This window comes from Quercus suber, unplaced genomic scaffold (assembly GCF_002906115.3).
Source record: "Quercus suber isolate HL8 unplaced genomic scaffold, Cork oak 2.0 scaffold_216, whole genome shotgun sequence".
Lineage (NCBI taxonomy): Eukaryota > Viridiplantae > Streptophyta > Magnoliopsida > Fagales > Fagaceae > Quercus > Quercus suber.
In genome coordinates this window covers 351,155-373,789 of record NW_027069674.1, presented here as the reverse complement: position 1 = coordinate 373,789, position 22,635 = coordinate 351,155, and the positions used below count along the sequence as shown (strand labels likewise).

Sequence of the window (22,635 nt, the reverse complement as noted above, 5' to 3'; positions counted from 1 at the left end):
TACATTTCATAATGATACGTTGTGAAAATATGTCATCCAAGTCCAACATGATTGAGAGTTGTAGTTGAGACTATGGCCTAGAAACTTTACTATTTAATACTTTGCGCGAAAAATTAAACACCCATTGGGTGTAACAGGAGACTATGGGATTTGACACTGTATGCACTGGAGTTTGTTCTTGATGTTGTGAAATTGTTGTAGGTATTAAAAACTTTAGTTTGATTAGTTGGCAAGTTATGTTCTTTGAAAAGTCTACAATAGAAAACTTTTATGTTCCTACAATAAATGTTTTAAAGAGAAAATTGTTAGCTCCCTCATCTCACTAGGACCCCCTATTTATACAAAGGAAAAAGGGTCTAATATTCCTGAGTGTGACTTAGTTGCGTGGAATTTTTGTGCAACTGTGCTTAGATTTCTTTAAAAATTTTAATTATAATTTTAAACTCTAATTTGGTAATTTTTATATGATTTTTGTGATTTGATTTTGATTTAGTAAAGATATATTGGTCAAAAGAAACATAGGTAGAGCTATTAAAGAAATCTGTACTTTCAGATTAGCAATTACTAATGGCTAATGCTGCATTGTTATTTGTGGTTGTGGAGTCCATTTTGGTTGGCCTTAGCTTGATTTGTTTAGACATCAGTTTTCTCTCTTGCCAAAAGTCTGACTTATTTTAGGCGAAAGTTTCCTTGATTATTACTTGTATACAAAATTCTAGGATCATTAAATTGGAATATGTCCCTTACTGACCTAACCAATTGGAATAGGATGAAATTTCTTCCCATCCACACTAAACATTGTGTACACTTCAAATTTTTTTCTACATCTCATAATGATACGTTGTGGAACGGTGTCATCCAAGTCCAACATGATTGAGAGTTGTAGTTGAGACTATGGCCCAAAAGCTTTACTATTTAATACTTTGCGAGAAAAATTAAACACTCATTTGATGTAACAAGAGACAATGAAATTTCACACTGTAAACACTGGGGTTTGTTCTTGATGTTGTGAAATTGTTGTAGGTACTAAAAATTCTAGTTTGATTAGTTGGCAAGTCATGTTCTTTAAGCGTGAAAAGTCTACAATGGAAAACTTTTATGTTCCTACAATAAATGTTTTGAAGAGAAAATTGTTAGCCCCCTCATCCCATTGGGACCCCCTATTTATACATAGGAAAAATGGTCCAATATTCTTGAGTGTGACTTAGTTGCACGGAATTTTTGTGCAATTGTGCCTAGATTTCTTTAAAAATTTTAATTATAATTTTAAACTTTAATTTGGTGATTTTTATATGATTTTTGTGATTTGATTTTGATTTAGCAAAGACATTTTGGCCAAAAGAAACGAAGGTAGAGCTATTAAGGAAATCTATACTATTAGATCAACAATTACTGATGGCCAATGCTGCATTGTCATTTGTGGTTGTGGTATGAATGAGCAGTATGTTGTTTGGGCTCATGTTCATTCTCATATTAATGTTCATATTTGTAAACCTAAATCATATTTAAGCCTAGGTTTTAAAACCCGGACCGTTTAATGAACCGTAAAAGGGAGAGGTTCAAGGTTTTTAAAATTAGACCGAGGTTGAATCGGGGTCGAACTGTAATGATGTCATAATTAATTTAATAATTATTTAAATATAAATAATTATATTAAATTAGTATAAATATAAAAATTAATTAAAATAATTAAATAAAATATAGAAATCTATCTTTCAAATGTATTCTACATATTTATGTTTAAATTGAATGTAAGTTCATTTTTTATAGTTTATCTTCTTTTTATTTATTTATTTTTATTTGTTCATATTTAAAATATTTATCATTAGTACACAGGTTTGGGTCAATCATCTAATGGTTGAACCAATGAACTACCACACCACCTTGATGATTGAATGCTCAATACGTCATGACAACTATGTCTAGAACCCTAAACTAATATATATATATATATATATATGCTAACATGATGATAGTCATAGATTTATGAATTTGCACATGCCACTTACTTTATTTGAATAATTATTCAAACTAGCTTATAACAAGCACAACGTGCGGGACACTTTTATTTATTACAAAAGACAAATTGTAGGTGAAAATTTAAACATTTTATAATTAGATAATACCAAAAAAAGTAATTTTTTTTTTTTAAAAAAAAAAAAAAAAAAAACTTGCAAGAAAGAAAACTATGAAATCTAATCTTGAAATTTCTTGTTCATTCAACAAAATTTGAAATAGAACAAAAAAAAAAAAAAAAATCTCTTTCTTCATCACACATGCACTCAAGCATGTAATAGGTGTATTTGTTTTTGCTAGAACCAAGAATCAGTGTTTTCAAACTAACAATAATTAATAATTAAAATATCATGAAATTAAAATCCTATAGTAGTAATGAATTATATCAGACTACAGTAGTAAGTAGTCTCACAGAAACTTTAAACAATTAATTAAAAACAAAAGAAATTGCAAGGACTGCACCAACTGGCAAAATTTAGACCATGTAGAGAGATTGTCTACTTTCTATATACAAAGTCATTCTATCACTTTTAACACACACAAAAAATACCATAACTCCATATACTGTTAGGCAATTTTTTTTGCAAAAAATAAAAACAAATAAATTGAATAGTTATTTCATAATTCAATAAAAATATCCTCAATGTACAACATAATAATTGCATACAAATTCCATCTTACTTTGTTGTTGAGTTGAGCTATTTGTCTTAAAGCTTCCTCTTTGTATCCTGCACTTCCTGCAACATGCATATTAATCCAATTGAAATCCCTTTCCTGGTATAGAGCAATGCAGACTGCAGGTGCTTTACTCTTTACCATCTACCTAATTCTTTATAATTGTTTTCAATTGATTTGGACATCAATTATGAACTATTAAGAAAGATATTTATAGTTACATAGAGTTAATCAAACCCAAAAACAGCTCTGCTGTAAGCATTGACTGCTATCAAATGTTAAAACACAAATGCAACACACACACACACACACACACATATCTAACTCCATCTAGAGCTTTGTGTGATTCCTAATTGACCAAGCCATTTACTAAATCTAATGCATTTCTAATATAATTATGCATGCCAATTTTTATTTCAGTTACCAATCTGTTGCTATTCTATCTTTGTAGCTCTTTGAATCATCCTTTTATTCTCTATCCAAATAATAAATCATCTGTCCCGGATAGGATAAATAGAGGTATTCAACTTAAATAACTAAAATCACTATAATGTAGACATAAAAGTTGGGTATAAAAGTAAAGCATCCATACCAATTGCACTATCTAAAACCACAAAAATTTCATAGAATTTAAGCAATAATATATCTAAATGATCCTTAAATCAACTGAAATGTATATTAAATATGGATTAGCTTTTAAGCAATAATAATCATTATGGAAATTTTAGTTAATTCATGATTATCATTACCTAATCTACCTAACCAATTGCACTGTATAAATATGCATTAGAAACTTCTCAATTATGAATGAAATTTTCCAAAAAATGGGTCCATGATGACCATGAACCATTTCAATGAATTTATTCTTCAGAACTTAGATAAGAATTACTTTTCTTAACTAATGGGTTTAATCTGCAAAAAGTTTTTGGAGCTGAGAGGATTTTCTTGGACCTGNAAATATAGAAATCTATCTTTCAAATGTATTTTTTTATATCATAACTTTCCCCAAACAAATAAGAAATATTAAATACTAAGTAAAGGTAGATATGGTATTCTTTATTTATTTATATGTTAATTAGTTAAATTTGTGATAGCAACAATAATATACTAATTAGAAGGACACTTATATTATATTAAATAAAATAAAAATTTTAGATTATTTAATAGTTTTAAATTAAAATAATTTTAGAATCACACAATTGTAAATTTGAATACTTATCATTTATATATAAACCTATTACTTTTTCTCTACTAGCTACTCTTTATCCCGTCAAAATTACAACAACAAAAAAACTAAGACAAATTTCGGTATTAGAATTTTTCTTTAATAAAAAATTGTAAATATTAATTAAAAGTACTAAGAATGAAGAGAGTTGTCACATCAATTACAACAAAAAAAAAAAGCTAAGACAAATTTCGGTATTAGATATTTACTTTAAAAAAATTGTAAATATTAATTAAAAGTACTTAATTCTGAATTAAGAGAGTTGTCACATCACGTTGGGAGGTGAAAAATTGAATGGCTGAAACTCTTATGCTTTTCCAATGTAATCACATGGAGGGGCTTTGGCAAAACACAAATAAAAAAAAAATAATACAAAAACTAAAAGAGAGAAAGTGGAGACGGACAAAAGAAAGAGAAGGAGAAAAAGAAGAAAGAAGAAGAAGAAGAATAAGAAAAAGAAGAAGGAGAAATAGCAGCAGAGGTTGAAGCGTTCATTGGCACTACCTCGTCCGCCACCACATTGCCAGACTGGGTCAAATCGGCTTGTTCTTCTTTTTCTTTTCTTTTTTCTTTTTTTTCATATTTTCTTGTTTTGATTCAACTTTATTGTAAGAATTGGATTTTGTTTTGTGTTTTGTGTTTGGATTATTTGAGACGTTTTTTGAGAGTCAAGCAAAGTCAAATCGGCTTGTTCTTCCCAGCAATTGTGTTTCTTTTTCTTTTGTTTTTCTACGTTTTTTTTTAAATTTTTTTTTTTAAGTTCATATTCAAAGGGAACTGTGAGGAGCAGTCTGATCACGGTTCTCAGAATTGTGCGGTTGAACCGCGGTTTGAACGGTTTCTGCATTTTTTGACATAGTCCGGTTCTTAAGCTTAAAAGAACCGTGATTGTGAGAGGTTCACGGTTTTTCCGGTCGGACCGTACTGTCCGGTCCGGGTTTCAAAACCATACCCCTAATTTTAAAAAGAAAAGGGGGAAAAAAAAACTCGTTGGGGTTTCGGTGTCTTGATGATAGTGGGTGGCTTGTATAACAAAGGCGGTGACCCCTTAGATTCCTCTTTCTCTCTCTTTCAAATGCTTTGTTAGTCTTAGGTTTTTTATTTTGATAATATATAGTGAAACAGTGCGTTTTATATAACAATCCACAACATTTTTGTGTCTCTCTATCTCTCTTTAAGGCCTTATCTGGTTAGTTATTATTATTAGTCCTTAATCATTATTTTTTTGCTTTTTTTAAAATACTAAAATGGTGGGTGTGCTAAAAGACATGAAGAATAGAGAAAAGTGTGGTGTAAGTTTAGTAAATTAATGAGACATTAATAAAATAATAGTAAAATAAGTTAATATAAATTTTGGATAACAGTAAAAATACTTAATGAAAGAAGTAAAAAAAAATGCACAATGCAAAATTAGAGTGCCACTTGGCAGGACCTCATGCACTCCAGCATATGGTCTCTGCTTTATATATTCTAGTCGTAGACTAGTGCGTTGGGCGTGATAATTTTTTAAATTAAATATTATTTTAGTCCCTAGACTTTATAAAGAGTTTTTTTTTTTTTTTTAATAATAGTTTTATCATATTTTCATAATCTTGTCAATAACATTTTTGACTATTATCAGTATTTATTGGTTGATGATTTGTATAACATAAACATTAAATAAGATGTAGAACTATTCATTAAATTTTTTAAATCATGGTGCATGAAGATTATGATTACACACACACACACACATATATAATTTCCCTAGTTGGAGTTTGATTAGTTTTAAGTTTAAATTTTTTATTATTATATTTAATTGTTGATTATTGATTTAATTAAGTGAATGTAATGGTTGATTTTATTGCACTATAAAGTTTTTGATGTCCTCTATATAGCCATCTCTATTTTATTTCTTACTCCTCTTGACCACCTTTTTATTTTCCAAATAACGGTTATTAATTGACGTTTGATTTCAATTCTTTTTTTCTTCCTTCATTTATTCTTTATTACTTTGTATGTTCCTAGCTAGTTATAAATTTTATGGTTATCAATAAGAAATAGATATCATAGATGGCTTAAATAGTTATAGATGTAGTTATGTTAGTGGTATGTCAAAAGTTTTTTTTTTTTTTTTTCCTTCTGAATTTTCAAGGAAATATGAAAGGCATTTCTCTATTTTGGTCTCAATCAATTAAGATATCTATAATATATTAATGGAAATAATAATGAGCCTTAATTTTTTTTTAATATATGAAGTGGTTAGGTTAGTGGTATGTCAAAGGTCTTATAAAAAAAAATTTTAAATAATTCCAAGGAAATGTAAAAAGCCTTTTTTTGAAAAAGAAATTGTGACTTTTTTTTTGGATAAGAAATTGTGACTTTTTGAATTGTAGAAATATGATTGTTTTAATTACCTTATTTATAGATTTCATTATTTAGTTATAAACATCTAAATTAAAGTAGATGAATGTATAAATGCAAAATTATATGTAAAGTTACAACCACACAAGATAAATATGTATAGATAATTTTTTTTTTTTAATTCATGAATCATTATTTCATTGTGTACTTATAAATATCTAAATTAAAGTTTTTTTTTTTTTGAAAAAAAAATCTAATTTAGGATGGTCTTATTAAATATTTTATTAATACTATAATTTTAGTTATTAACCATTGGTTTTTCATTAGTTTTTAAGTTAATAAAAACCTTAAATATACCTTTTTTACCTTTATACACACACACACACATATAGTATATCTTTACACATACCTTTAAGAAAACTCTATATATTCCACTTTTTGGATGCCTAAATTATAGACTACTACTACATAATGATAGTGACTAATTAATTTATATATATATATTTTTTTTAGTGATCTCATTTGTAGCGCTTCTTACCATTATCATATATTATTAATTGATGATTTGCATAACAAAGACGATAAATGAGAGGTAGCATTGTTTATTAGATTTTCAAAAGTAATAGTGTATGAAAATTATATAATATATATATATATATTATAAATAAGGTTAAATGAAATGTCAAAAAATGGATTTTAAATTTTCTAACTTTATTTCTTATGTAATTTCTACTACTATCAGAGAACATCTCTTTTTTAGTTATGATTAATATGGTTTCCATAGTTAGAGTTTGATTAGTTTTAAATTTAAATTTAGTACTATGATCGTATTTAATTGTTGATTGTTGATTTAATTTTTTAAGTGAATTTAACGATTTATATTACTACACTGTAAAGTTTTTAATGTTCCTTACACGATAATCTCTATTTTATTTTTTACTTCTCCTTACAACCTCTTTGTTTTCCAATCAACGATTACTAATTGATGTTTGGTTTTTTTCCTTTATCTACTCTTTATTACTTTGTATTGGTTTTTTTCTATACCATCTCTCTCTCTCTCTCTCCATTGGCAACTTATCGTTTTCCAAATTTGATGATGATTCTATGACATTAAATATGCATTATTAGTTTTTTTTTTTTTTTAATTTAGTGTTTCTAACTTGATTTGTTTTGTATTTCATTCTTCCTTTGATACATTGGGTGTGAGAATGAGTGTTTTCTAGCATTACTCCACTTAATGAGAATGAGTGTTTCCTAGCATTACTCCACTTAATGTAGACAATTTTATTTATTTATTTAGGCAAATATTATATTTTAAATTTTTAAAATAAAAAGTAGTGGAAATATAAATAATTTAATGATATATATGGGGATGTGGCTGAATTTAAATGTTAAATAAAATGATATGAGAAAAAAAAATACATAAAAATAAACACTAACTTATCCAAATAATTCTATGTAATATAATAATAGCACATTCTTATATACTATTTTTAATTATTTATAATGCAATATGACAATATTTAACAAGCAAAGTCATAAAAAAAATAAAAAAAATAAAAAAATAAAAACTTAAACACAAAACTAAATCCCAGCTACCAAAATAGAGTTCTAAAGAATACAAAACTTTATCAAGCTAAAATAGAGATGCAAGAAAAATAAAAATAAAAATCCACCAACAATTGAGGGAGAAAGAGTGGGAAATAACTACTTTTTTATGAGAGAAAATTATGTAAAGAATGGAAGAGTGAATGACAAATTTATACTAAGAGGATGATAATAAAAAAAAACCAAATAAAGGAAGATAAAAGGAAAGAGGAAGAGTGATATCAAGGTAGAATGTTTGGGAGATGAAAAGTAAAGAGAATGAGAAAGATTGGAGAAAGTATAAATGTTAAAAAAAATGAGTATAATTTGATGAGAATAATTTTCTTTTATTTGAATTGAAGTAAAATATTACATTTTTTATTTTCTAAAACAAAAAGATAGAGAAAATATAAATAATTTAATGATAGGGAGGATATGGTTGAATTTCAATATTGAGTAAAATAGAAGAGAAGAAAAAAATAACAAAAATTAAAAGATATAACAATAAACACTAAATTATCCAAATTAATGTAATGGAATACTATTTATTTTTATCTACTATCTTTAATTTTTTATAATATAGTCGGATACAATTTAACAATCAAAGAGCAAAATAATAATAATAATAACTTTAAACACAAAACTAAATTGTATCAACCTAAATTAGAGTTCTTAAAAACGCAAAAATTTATCAACTTAAAGTGGAGATGCAATAAAAATAAAAAATCCACCAAACAGAGAGAGAGAGAGAGAGAGAGAGAGAGAGAGAGAGAGAGAACTATGCAAAGAATGGAAAAGAGTGACAAATTTATAGTAAGAGGGAAGGATAAGAAGAGACAAATAAAGGAAGATGAAGGGAAAGATGAATAGCAATATTAAAGTAGAGGGTAGTGGGGAGATGAAAAAAGTGTAAATATTTAAAAAATAAGTTAATTTTAAAAAAAATTACAGGAAAATTGGAAATAAAAAAGAAATATATATAGATGTTAAAACCGACAAAGATGAATACGTAAAGTCAATAATCTATTTATATATATTATATATATATATATATTGGTAAAAAAATAGGAATAAATAATAATTATGTGGCGAATGATGTGGTGATGATGTGGTGCAAAAGAGCTCAGCAACAATAAATGTCAAACTTCATTTTAATAATATATAGATATTGATAATTTGTTTGACCACAATGACCAGTATGTTGCTTAGAAAGTTCCAAGATTTAATTTAGGTTTCACACGGAAACTTGCATGATATTGGATAAAAAAAGCATCTGTGGTTCTTGGAAAGTTCAGAGTCACACCAAAAGCAATGTAAAAAGCATCAATATGGGACTTTAAAGTTCAAAGAGTTGTTGGACACACCGAAAGCAAGCCACATTTAAAGGCTCCTCTTGCTTGCATTCACCCTCTTCCTAATTTGTCTTTCACTTTCTCGAGTTATATTGCAATCCCTTCACAGTTTTCTTTCTCCTCCTTTCAGATCTTTACACCTGTTTGCTCATAAATCTTGATGGCTCTTGTGACCTGCAAAGGAGCCTCATCTTCTTCTTTCACCCACCAACCCAAGAAATTGATGTCTTCTTGAGTTTCAGAGGTGAAGATACCCGTCTTGGTTTTGTAGGCCATTTGTATAATGCTTTGTGTCAACGGAGTATTAATACTTTTATTGATAATAACCTTCAAATGGGAGAAGAAATTTTCGTAGGACTTCTCAAAGTCATTGAAAGTTCAAAGATTTCAATAATTGTATTCTCAGAAAACTATGCATCCTCCAAATGGTGCTTGGATGAACTTGTCAAGATTGTTGAGTGTAGAAAAAAGACCAGTTAGTGCTACCGATTTTACAACATAGATCCATCAGAAGTTCGTAACCAAAAAGGAAAGTTTGGAAAAGCACTATCTAAACATGAAGAAAAATTAAAGAATTACAAGGTGCAGAGCTGGAGGGAAGCTTTATTTGAAGTTGCAAATATATCTGGTTGCATTACCAGCGTAGGTATGTATTTAATGACAACTATTGTCCTTTTTACAAGTTTCACTGGTGTTGTTATGATAAGTAATTTATTTGCTAAACAACAATTACCACTAATTTATCAGTGTTAGTTTTTGGCCAAGGTTTTTTTTTTTATTTGATTGAGAAAACACTACTATAGAAGTTAGCTGGCAATGTAGAAATAGAAAGATTTAAAAAATAAAATAAAAAATTACCTTACCAAGTAAATAGTAGGAGTTTCTCCCACATATTATTATTTAAAATACATTTCCCAAAAATGTCCTTAATATTTACTTCTAGTGTATATATATATATTATATATAATTTTTTTTTTTTATACAAGATGAAATGAAACTATTGTCCTTTAAAAAAAAAAAAAAAAAAAAAAAACAAAACAAAACAAAAAAAACCAAAAAACAAAATTGAGAGAATGCAGGGAGAAATGTTCTGATGTTTCTGATAATGATGTTCTTTCTCTAAGAGAGTGTGTGTCTATACATTTTTTGTAATGCTATAATGATAAACTATAGGTTCTAAATGAGATACTCAATGCGAATCAAGTTTGTGAGCGGAATTAAATTGCAATTGTGCTTTAGTTGGTTACTCTAGTCATAGATGGGTACCTTTTGTAATTTAAGTTGAGAATTACGTAATCGGATTGTGAGATTGCTAATCTCGCAGATTAACTATCACAAAACTTCAATATATTGACTTGCTAAACAAAATTACAAAACAAACATACAGCTGTAATTTTTTTTCATTTGGTGTTCAAGTAATAACCTTTAAATATATTTTTTTCATACAGTACAACAGAAAAGGGATCGAATGAGGTAAATAACATAATGAAATAGATAAATAGTACCTAAAAGAAGCACTAACAGAGAACACAATACCTTATAATTGTGCACTATATATTCTCTTCAGTGGTTTCATCTCCTCCCCACTGGAAACTTCAGGATCAATATAACACAACTGAAAGTCTGAAACAAAAACAGAATATCATGCCCACTATCATATTGTAGTACTTTCAAAATGTAGCAAGACCAAATACCATAGTTTACTAAAAACATAAACCAATATTGTGCCTTCTTCAATGTGTGAACTCCTTTATTTATAAGCTTTTTCCACCCATAATTCTCTTCCAAAATAGACCTTAAAAGTATAAGAGAATTAAGAAAACTGACCGAAGAAACTTGGTACATTACACTATAAATTAGGCAAAACAAATACTTCCATCATTCACAAATTGAAAAGAAATCATCTCAATTGAGTTAAGTACTGTAAAAAGCCTTGAATTATTGAATTTTCTCATGTAACTGCATGACAAATTCTCTACTAATCATCTCAACTTGCTGAAATTTCATGGTATTTAAATATCATAACTGGTTGCAATTCTCTACTTATCACCACAATTCACAGATTAGCAAAGTAAACTAACAAATGTAATTTAAACAAAACAATTTAAAACCTTCAAAACTGGATACAATTCCTTTTACTATTGTTTCACTTTTGTTTCTTACTACTAAAACGATTCTCAATGAATTTTCAAGAATGGCATACAACATGAAAAACCCAAAAAACCAAATATTGTACACACCAAAACCAACACCTAGGAATCTCTGAGAAAATCAATTTTTTTTGTTAAGTAAGTCCCTGAGAAAATTATTCTCTACCATAACATACAAAGTAATCAATTTTGTACAAAGAACATTATACTTTCAGATTTAACAATTTAAAACATGCAAAACCCAGAAAAACCCAACATCAAAAATAACAAAATCATGACTTAAAAGTTATCTTTTAAAAAAATATCGCAATATACAATGTATAAACAAAATAACAAAATACTTTTAGATTTCAAAACCCCACAATTTCAATCCCCCTTACAAATAACAGAACATGTAAGAGAGAAAACAAAACTTGAAAATTAAAGTGAAATGATTAAGTTTAGAGGATTAGAAAGATTTCATTTTGTAGAGGTTTCCCCTGATTTCAACAAATAGAGAGGAAAAGTTAGGAGAATATTAGGCAAAGAAATTGGTACCTTTGCTTTGATGAAATTAGAGACTCCAGATTGAAGAAAAGTTCCACTTCCATCTCTGCAGAGAAAGAAATTGAATGTTTTAAATCCAAAAGAGACGAATTTAAACAAACCCATTACTAAAAATATCTAAATTAATACTCACATATCAGAATTTCGAATTCCTTAACCCTTATTTCTGGAACCAAACCCAACTGTAATTGTAAAAGTTTGAAACATATAACAGATCTAATTTGTGGGGGAAAAGTCAGAGAATAAATAGAAACCCAGTCGGAGGCATTGTTAATAGGCAGAGGAGACTCATCTTCATTCTTCCGAATTTTTGGTAGAATCAAGATGGTGAAGTCTAATTGCAAACTATGGATTGGAGAACCACGCAATCGTGTCCATACACTACTTGCACCACTTCTACTTTTGCCTCAACTTCCTCTTCTTCATTGATGAGGGAGAGATTTTTTTTTTTCCTTTTTGTGTCCTGCAATAATTTTCACTTAAATTAAAAGGTGCTTCAAGAATTCACAAACATCTAATAAATCCTTAAACAATAAGTTACAATTCTCTCATAAGCAAAATTTAGATTGCTTTCATTGTACTACACTGGCTTTGAAGGTATCATGAGAAGTTGGAATATATTATTTTTAATTTGATGAGAACTTCTTATGTACCAAGCAGGTGTGCAGAGTAAATAATGTGCAGATTAGGAATTCCAAACAGAAATGCTGCAAAAAAATGAGTGTGGCACAAATAATTTTAACTGAAAACATTCTAATTTTGTGAATCCCTAGAACATGTTTGGAAGTAATATTCGTTGCCAACCATATTCTGAATCTCCCTTGGTAGGACATTTACATCCAACTTCAGTTTTTGTATACACAGTCACAAATTTAGCTAAGCATACATACATACATCACGACCTATACCATTAGTTTTTTTCTTCTTTTTTTTTAATAAGTTTATTGCATTCATGGTACTATACTGACCTTGAAAGCTAAAAATTGTAAAATATCATATGTATTCTAATGAAAATTTATCTAATTTTAAGAAATGTTCAAAATTGAAATTTCTCTTCAACAATAAATAGTAATGTGCCGAATCAATCAAACCATGTAAACCTCAATTTTAAGATACAATATATAAACCATATTGGATATATTATTTTCTTTAATAAAAAATAAGAATTTCTTTAACTCAGAATTTCAAGTAAATTTCTACATTCTCATTCACATTCATGTCTTCAGTCTAATTAATAATTTAACTTAAGTTTTTTTTTTTTTTTTTTTTGATAAGTAATAAAGATGTATATTCAAGAACACTACCTTATGCAGAAAAACATAAATACTTTAAGTTCTCACCATTCACTTTTGTAATTGTATTCTACTGTTAATCAAGCAATCATATCAAGATTATAATGGGCNTATAGAATTCTTACATGATGAAGCCAAGACAATAAGAGAAAATATTAATAAAGATAAAGTATGTAAGAGGAAAAGCTACGGAAAACATGCAGCATACCTTTGTAGATTTTTTTTTTTTTTTTAAATGGTGTATAATGATATGTATGTGTACAACATTGGTAAAGGTTTATAGAAGTTCAGCTCTCAAACAATAAAGAAATATAATTGGTGTTTCTATTTGAAATTACCTCTGCTTGCATCTCTGCAAGTTCTTTTGCAGTCTTAGATACAATTTTCTTAGCTCCTTTGTCAAACAAAATGAATGTTGTAACAACGCATCAATAAGAGGGGTACTTTCTTAAGCAAAGGCAACTTAACCTTACCCTCCATACAATAGAGAGAGAATTTTGGGTTCTTAGGCCTCTTAGATTTTACTGTTCTCTCTTCATACCATAAAATTAAACCACAATACACACATAAATAAGGTGGTGGACCAAATTCCAAGGTTCAGTAGATTTTCTATATGAATTTTAAATATTTTCAAAGACAAATTTACACAGCTCAATTTATTTCACCCACTTTTTTTGGAAAATGTCATCCAATAATGTAACATGACATTATTTATAAATTTCAAATCTATAGCTAAGCAAGATATTGATTATCAAATCCTTTCTATTAAATAGATATGTGTGTGTGTGTGTGTGTGTGTGTGTGTGTGTGTGTGTGACATGTCAATTCCTAACAGATTATATACTAGCCAAACCCAATAAAATGGCACATTTATTCATGACCAATCTATGGTTAGATCCTATCAAAAAAAAAAATCTGCAGTTAGAAAACATTTAGCAAAAGAATAAAATTTAAATCTACAATCAACTAAAATTTAGCAAAAAAAGCTATAAGTTAAGAGAAGTCTGTCAAGGCCCTTAAATGCCAACAACTGGCTCCTCTTTCATTTCCTAGTAAGTTTTAATTTTAATTTTTTGTAGTCTTCCCTCACCTTCACTAATTAGTCACATAATAGAGAATCTTCATTTTGATGTTAGCCCATATGCTTAATTTGGAAATAATAGTCTATGACTGTGTTAATTTGATAATCTCATTTCATTTTTGTTTTGAATTTTTTGTTCTTTGTCATAAATCTATGTTTGAAGTTGGTTTTACTTCCATTTGTTCAATTCCTTCCTTTCTCCCGACAACAGTTCCTCCAATGTTTTCTACCTTAAAAGTAAAACCTTGAATGTACCCATCTATTTTAAGTTCCAATTAAGTTCTTAAAATCTCTTTTTTTAAGATTTTCTTTTCCCATAAAACGTTTGCACTTATAGTCTTATTTGTGTTGTTAAGGAAATCTTTGTTCTAAATCAAAGCAATTGCAAATGGAAAAGAGATTTCATTGTACAATGAAATAAAGAGGAAAATTTAGGCTATCATTCCTTTCATTTTATTGTAGAGAACCAACGGAAAAAATTAAATTAACAATTCAGACAAATGACATTTAAGAAGATATACTAACTACCCATGAGGCGTTCAACAAAACCAAATGATGCTAACAAATTGTAGTGGGCAGCATTTACGAAGTGTTTTTTTTTTTTTTTTTTTTTTTTTTTTTTTTTGAGATAAAGATAGAAATTATTTGATAAAAGGGAAATACATGTACAAAACACATAACAACCCTGTAAGCATAATATAGGGGAACAAATACGGTTCTGCAGAAAACAAAATCTGCAACAAAATAAATACAGCCCATGGACATAGAATACAGAAACAGCAACAGATATTACAGTTACCCTCCTGTAAACACAGATTATGCAGAAAATCCCAAACCTGTTCTGCAGAAAACAGAATATGCAGCAACAGAAATACAGCCCATAGACAACATCACAGAAACAACAACAGATATTACACTCAGCCCCCTGTATGCACAGATTATGCAGAAAATCCTGAACCTGTTCTACAGAAAACAGAATATGCAGCAGTAGAACTACAGCCATGGACATACATCACAGAAATAGCAACATATATTACACTCAGCCCCCCTGAAAACACAGGTTATGCAGAAAATCCTGAACCTATTCTGTAGAAAACAGAATATGCAGCAGCAGAATATAGCCCATGGACATACATCACAGAAACAGCAACAGATACATCATTTATCTTTGGTTCGAATAGATGCATCTTTTTTTTCTTGAGTGTGGTGTTTCAAGTTTTTGTTATGTGGTTTGTTTTTTAAGTGGGTATTTTTCTACATGGTAGATAACTAAGTCTAAATCTAAACCAATCCAACCAAGGAATTCAAACCTAAATCATATTCAATCCCCAGATTTGAAGATGGAAAAAAAAAAAAAAAACTATAAAAAAAGCAATAACTTTACCGTTTATGGGTAATGGGTATGCGGCCTCTCTCTGTGCAGCGTGCATGTGGTTCCAACCAAAAAAACCTAAATTAAGATTGAAAAAGAAAAGAGTAATATCAGCGTAACATTCAATTCTATACTTATTTTGATCCCAATGAAAATTTCATGGAGAACTCAAAAACCCAAAACAGAAACGAATCAAAGCCAAAATAAAATCTAAACCTATACAACAAAAAAAAACTCAATAAAAGTAATATTGCATAACCAAATCTGAGAAAAAAAAAAAAAAAAAAAGAGAGAGAGAGAGAGAGAGAAAAAAATGTACCGATGCGGGTTTCGACAATCTGCGGTTCCCTCTCTGTATTCCTCTCAATCATTCTGTGTTTTAAAAACCCAAAACAAAAACAAATCAAATCTAAACCTATCCAACAGGAAAACTCAATTAAAAGTTAACATTTCATACCCAAATCTAAAAAAATTTAACGGTGTTGATGGGCCATAGATTTTTCTTTCTATGTCCTTGTGGTTCCGGTGGTCTGATTCTGCCTCTTTCTCTGTTTCTTTCTCCGCGCCTCAGCCCTCATCGCCTCTCTCTATTTCTATCTCAGCGTACATTGTATTTCTATCTTGGCGCCGTACAAACTCTCTCTCTTTGTGACCGTATCTTTCTTACGCCTTTCGTTTGTATTTTTACTAAACTCTGTTCTCTTTCTCTCTCCGTACAGCAAGAAAGCTTTTTTATAAAAAAAAATTTATTTTATGCGGTTTTTTACGGTGATGACAAAACTTGTGGTGGCGCCCCTCTCAGCACCCTGTGTCTAACCGACTCTCTCTCTACTGTTCTCGGACTTTTGGCCTATAAAACTTGATTGTCCAAAGCCAATTATAAATACCCTAAAATTAAACCAAAATCAAACACAAAATTAATTGAATCCAAATACTCCCAAAAGTTTTTAGTATCCTGAGAAACTAAATCGAATAAAAAAAAATCAAATCAAAACCTAATGTAACCCAAATACCTAAATACAAATCAATCCAACCAAATTTCTCAAAACTAATTCATATTTCATTCCCAGATCTGAGAAAAAAAAAAAAAAACTTACCAGTGGTAGCTCTCTCTCTATGTCCGTATCTCAGGTTACCGGTGCCGGTTCCGGTAGCCTAAGTCCAGCAAGGGACGAACGGTGGTGGGAAAATGATGGTGATAGCCGGCCGGCCGTACGTACTTTGTCTCCTTCTCATCTCTGCATCGCAAGCTTTTTTCTCCTTCTCTGCTTCTTTCCCCATTTCCTCGTCGCCTCTCTCTCTCTCTCTTTCATCGCCTCTGTATTTCTATTTCCGTGTCTCCTTTAATTTTAGCCGGTTATTTTTTTGTTATTTATAATGAGAGGTTTTAAACGGGGTGTAGATTACCCACCAACATAATTTATCACTTTTTAACTTATGGCAAAATTTTAAGCGGTCATTTTTTCTAACGTTACACTACCTTTTTAAAGGCTTTTGCTATTATATATAGAATTAGATTTAATTCACAAGCCGAATATCTTAAATTTAGTTCATTTTCATATTTCTATTTTCTTTTTATAAATTATGTGTGTGTATATATGATAAAAATCTAAATCGTATATTGTTTTCATGTTCTGTAAATGACAGTTGCAACGAGTCTGAATTTATCAAAGGAATTGTTGAAGAGATCTCAAATTTTAAATTAAATTGCGTGCCGTTATTTGTTGCACGATATCCAGTTGGAATAAATTATCGTGTAAAGGCCATACTTTTAGATATTGAGTCAAATGATGGTCATATAATAGGTATCTATGGCCCTGGTGGAATAGGTAAGACAACAATCGCAAAAGCTATTTTTAATAGAATTTGTGATCATTTTGATGGATTTTGTTATCTGGAAAATTTAAGAGAAAGATCGGGGACAAATGCTGGTGTAATCGAACTACAAGAGACACTTCTTCTTGAGATCTTAAGGGATAGCAATTTAAAGGTGGGTAACAAATCTAGAGGAATCAATATGATAAAGGAAAGACTTTCATTTATGAGGATCCTTTTAGTTCTTGATGATGTTGATAAATGGAACCAAATAGAAAATTTGCTTGGAAGATGCAATTGGTTTGCTTCTGGAAGCAAAATCATTATAACAACAAGAGATAAACACTTGTTAGCTACTCTTAGAAAAAGTTGTTCAACCTATGAGGTTAAGGAATTAGATCAAGATGAAGCTCTGGAACTCCTTAGTATGCATGCCTTCCAAAGCAACAAACCTAAAGAAGATTATTTGGAACTTGCAAATAGAGTTATACAATATGCCAAGGGACTCCCATTAGCTCTAGTAATAATGGGTGCTGATTTAAATGGAAGAACTAAACCTCAATGGAGAAGTGCAATAGATAAGTATGGAAGAATTCCTAATGAAGGAATTCAAAAAATACTCGAAATAAGTTATGAAGGATTGGATGAAACTGAAAAAGATATTTTCCTTGATATTGCATGCTTCTTTAAGGGATTTTTTAGGGAGTATGTCATGGATATATTGAATGCTTGCGATTTACATCCAATTTATGGAATTCAAAAACTTATGGATAATAGTCTAATAACTGTTGATAAATATGATAAACTGTTGATGCATGACTTGCTACAACAAATGGGTAGGGACATTATTCGACGGGAATCACCACGAATGCCTGGAGAGCGTAGTAGGCTATGGTGTTATGAGGATGTTCATAAAGTCCTAACACAAAATACGGTATGCATTATTTTGGTTCATTTTCTAATTGTTTTTCAAATGGCAAATGTAGTGATTATTTTCCATTTAAATGTTGAAGAAAATTTAAGTTTATTAGTTTAGTTCTTGTTTAATTTTAACTGTCATTGTACTTTTAGTGAATTTTAATGGTATGATTGACTTGATGCTTTGTCTAATTAGGGATTGGAAAAAATTCGAGGCATAATGATATGCTCACCTGAACCATCAAAGATGAAATTAGAACCTAAATGTTTTGAGAAGATGAAAAATCTCAAGTTCCTCATGGCTAGTAATGTAGATATTTGTAGAGGTCTCAAATATATTCCTAACGAATTAAGGGTTCTTGATTGGTCCGGACTTCCTTTATCTTCCTTACCACCTAATTTTGATCCTCAAAATCTCATTGCACTCAACATGCCAGAAAGTCGGGTTACATTGGACAAGCTTTTCAAGGTATAATCATTTTTATTTATTTATAAATTATTATTACTTTATTAAACTATATTTCAATAATGTTTGTTGGAGTTAAAAATTTTGATTTTCTTTTATCTACAGAGAATACAATGCAAAAACTTGACATATATGAACTTCAATTCCAATCAATACATTAAGGAATTACCCGACTTATTGAGTGCCACCCCAAACATCAAGAAATTGGATCTCCGTGAATGTAGAAAATTAGGGGGGAATGGGCAGATTAACAACGTAAAGGCCAAGTATATAGTAAGTTAGGCAAAGTTTTGAAGAATTAAGAAAAATAGCATCTCGAGTTTCTAAAACTCGAGATCCATTTTAAAACTCGAGTCTTAAAGACTCGCTTTGCGAGTGTTGTTGGACTGAAAATGTCACATGGATCTCGAGTTTTTGAAAATCGAGTTTCATGCAAAAAAAAAAATTATTTTGATCACCCCTATAGTGGCGTTTTTGAGTCCTATGGTGACGTTTTAAAGCCATATAGCGGCGTTTTCCTGCAAAAAATTTTGTAAGTGTTAATACCGGGTTTAGGGAGCCCTATAGTGGCGTTTTTAAGCCCTATAGTGACATTTTTAAGCCCTATAGCGGCGTTTTCCTGCAAAAATTTTTATAACTCCATTTTTAAGCCCTATAGTGACATTTTTAAGCTCTATAGCGGCGTTTATGGAACTCGAGTCTTTAAAACTCGATTTCCACGTGAATTTTTTTCCACATCACACTTATCCGCTTACAAATCGAGACTTAAAAACTCGATTTTTATCTTGGAACTCGAGTTTTAGACACTCGAGATGCTTGTGTGACACTTAACTAAATTTTTTAATATTTGTTGTTATTTAGAAAAAAAATTCGAAAATTAGTCAAGGTTCCTAACTCTATTGGATATCTTGATAAGCTTAAAAGCTGGGGTCTCCGGGGCTGCATTGAACTTCAAACTCTTCCAAGCTGTATTGTGATGAAATCTCTTAAACATTTAAATCTTTTTGAATGTGCAAGGGTTAAGAGGTTCCCCAATATTCCACAGGAAATGGAAAATTTAAAGTATCTAAGTTTGGGACACACTGCCATTAGAGAGCTTCCCTCATCAATTGGGAATCTCACTGGACTTGAGCGATTAGATATAGGTTCCGATTTCTATTCGTGTCAGCTTCCAACTAGCATTTATAATTTGCAACAACTTCGCATACTCTTCCTTTATGGTAATGTCAAATTTCCAGAGGACGTGGGGATTGGTAAACAAGCAACAGCGTGCAATTCTTACGATGGCTTTTCAAAATATTGTTTTCCAAAGTTGAATTTTCCAAAAAGGTTGACTTCTTGCTTCACCCACTCAGAGAAATGTTTATTATCAGGGAGTGAAGATTTGAACCTCCGAGAAAGCATTATCAGATTCAATAGATTACATTCGCTTGTATTTCAGGATTCCAAGTTCCTTAAGAAAATTCCAAAGCTTCCAGAAAGTATAAGAGAAGTAAATGCAACAAACTGCATCTCGTTGAATTCAGAATCATTAAGAAAATTAATCCTTCAGGTACCCCTCTCTCTCTCTTAAAGTAATAATAGAAACAATTTTGGTTACCTTTGCAAATACATTTACTAGATTTGCTAAACTTCAATTTCTTAAAATTCCTAATTTCATGCAGTTTGGAAGAAATTTAGGGCTTTCACGAAATATGAAATGTTCAGGTGTGAAACACAAAGTATTAATGGATTCACATTCACATCGCAAATTATCAAATCAGATTGATTGCTCTTCCCGGGTCTCCCTCTCCAAGCTTGACGCAATTCATGATGAGTCCTTTCCCACTCTAGATGCGCATCTGGTTGATTTAGGAGAGAGATATGATATTATGGTACCAGGAAAGAAGATTCCGAATTGGATCAATCATCAAAGCATAGAAAGTTCCATATCATTCTGGGTTGGTCCTGAGTTTCCATCAATTGCTGTTTGTGTTGCTCTTCATCTAGTTCCGTTGAAGGACAGTTACGCTAACAATGATAAGTACCGTTCTATTCGTGATGATATAATCGATTGTGTTTGTGATATCCACATTTTTACCAATAGTCGTAAGCGACGTCGCATTGTTAGGACGCATTTATATGCTTTGAAATGTCATCATCTGTGGTTTTACGGTGTCCCTCACAGCCGATTACAGAGGAGATTCAGAGACTTGATGCAAGGTGATCGGAATCATGTTGAGAGTTCATGTAAAATCGCTCACTGGGTAAGTAGAAACGGAAAATATGCTCCTGTGATTGCAAGGATGGGAGTACATGTGGAATGCATGTGTCCTCCTTATCATCCAACACAATTCTGAAAATGTTGATGACAACACAGAGCTGCTCGCACCTTTACTATCTCAAAATAGTTCACATACGGACTCAGACGCAGGAGACCCTTCAAGCTCCTCTAGTCCCTGATGACATCTGATTCAAGGCGTCAAGTGGATATAGCAAATGGGCTTGACATCTGTTTGGGCATTGACTCAGCAGATGGTAATGGGTTTCATTTGGGTTCTTCTTCAATAGCCAATCCCTTTATAAAAAGATAGACTCCATTTTCAATCTATGTCCACTGTCAAAGAACTGAGTCCGATGCAAAGAAATATGCCCAGGTATTATTTTTACATTGAAACTATTTTCCGCTAGAAGACTTAATTCAAAACAATGCACTGTGTATTATGAATATATATATATATATATAAGAAAATTTCAGAAGTTGGAGTAGGAGTGAATTAAAATCATTGCCCTGTTAAATTTGGTACAATTTCAAAGTCATTTGAGGGTTAAGCATTTGGTAGAACTAAGCATTTCATTAGGAGTGAATTAAAATCTCAGGAATAGATTTTGCTCCCTTCAAAAAGAGGAAAATTGAGGTTTCTTATTTTATTGAATAGTTTATGATTTTGATTGTCTCCAATGCTTAGGCTGTACAATACCGAGTGGCCAAATCAGAGTACTTTTTGTATTATGACTCAGCTGTAACATAATGTCAACCTCCTCTAGTCTCTCATGAAACTAGGCACCTCTCTCTTTGCCAATTGATTCAAGGCTTCAATTAGATGTGACAAATGGGTCTGACTTGGGTTTGGAATCTGACTCAACTGTTGGAGATGGGTTTGATTTAGCTCCCTCTTCAATGGCCTATTCCTCTGTAAACTATGATTCAGACTTCAATCCATATCCACAGTTGAAGAAAATGAGAACCTCTTGACCAAATTCCTAGAAAACATGACAAGGTACTGTTATTAAATTGAAACTGTTTTCCTTTGCATCATTTTAGTTCAATTTCTTTGGCCTTGTTGAATGACAAAGTATGTCACCCACTTTAGTTGTATTGTTCGATTTGCATCTTTGGGTATCTTTATCACTTTTCGATCTGTCACACTAAATTAACGCCCTCATTCATAAAGGGGTATTGACCCAATTTGAAAGGATATGGTAATGCGAAGAAAATAATAGTATTAATGAAAGGAAATTAGTAATTTGTGGTTCTTTGGAACCAAAGCATGAAACGTAGTGTAGAAATTTTGGGTCTTCTGTACATGAGGGTCATGAAAGAAATACAATGTTTTTTAATGTAATAATTGAGCTAAAATATAGTTAAGGTACCTGGTGTGCCATATAAATTGAAAGCTAATTCTTAAGAAGGGTTTAGGGAGAGTCTGTATTACAGCAAATATTTTTTTCCTTGATTTTGGAGGATTAGGATTTGAAGAAAGAATTCAGCTGTAAGGTGCTTTTGAAAGGTGTACCCAGATATGCCATGCTTGACT

General features: G+C 30.4%; 2 protein-coding genes and 2 long non-coding RNA genes across 7 annotated transcripts in view; 2 read left to right on the top strand and 2 right to left on the bottom strand.

The window, feature by feature from the left end:
* The window catches only part of LOC112025857 (disease resistance protein RPV1-like), a 102,091-nt gene that overhangs the window by 33,908 nt on the left and 45,548 nt on the right, over window positions 1-22,635 (top strand). For all 4 annotated transcript variants that reach the window (XM_065779732.1, XM_065779723.1, XM_065779730.1 and 1 more), the window contains exon 6: window positions 21,787-22,098. The gene's annotated coding sequence lies outside the window, so the exon portion shown is untranslated. The remainder of the gene's footprint in view (window positions 1-21,786; window positions 22,099-22,635) is intronic.
* Window positions 2,739-13,281, bottom strand: LOC136070173 (uncharacterized). The gene is made up of 4 exons (XR_010631447.1): window positions 12,028-13,281; window positions 11,886-11,940; window positions 10,735-10,821; window positions 2,739-3,642 (listed from the first exon to the last, which is right to left on the bottom strand). It is a non-coding gene; the product is annotated as an uncharacterized LOC136070173 (long non-coding RNA).
* On the bottom strand, window positions 15,516-17,002 carry LOC112038118 (uncharacterized). The gene is made up of 4 exons (XR_010631436.1): window positions 16,737-17,002; window positions 16,097-16,527; window positions 15,959-16,011; window positions 15,516-15,717 (listed from the first exon to the last, which is right to left on the bottom strand). It is a non-coding gene; the product is annotated as an uncharacterized LOC112038118 (long non-coding RNA).
* Window positions 17,305-18,887, top strand: LOC112038161 (disease resistance protein RUN1-like). Its single transcript, XM_065779698.1, has 2 exons — window positions 17,305-18,388; window positions 18,569-18,887. The coding sequence occupies exons 1-2, from the start codon at window positions 17,657-17,659 to the stop codon at window positions 18,845-18,847; spliced, it is 1,011 nt and encodes a 336-aa protein (XP_065635770.1). The 5' UTR covers window positions 17,305-17,656; the 3' UTR covers window positions 18,848-18,887.

What these genes read in the sequence shown, in the direction of transcription:
- LOC112038161 (XM_065779698.1), top strand. Translation starts at nt 17,657, where the DNA reads ATGATAAAGGAAAGACTTTCATTTATGAGGATCCTTTTAGTTCTTGAT. An exon ending in AAGTCCTAACACAAAATACG is followed by an intron (nt 18,389 to 18,568) that starts GTATGCATTATT and finishes TTGTCTAATTAG; the next exon opens with GGATTGGAAAAAATTCGAGG.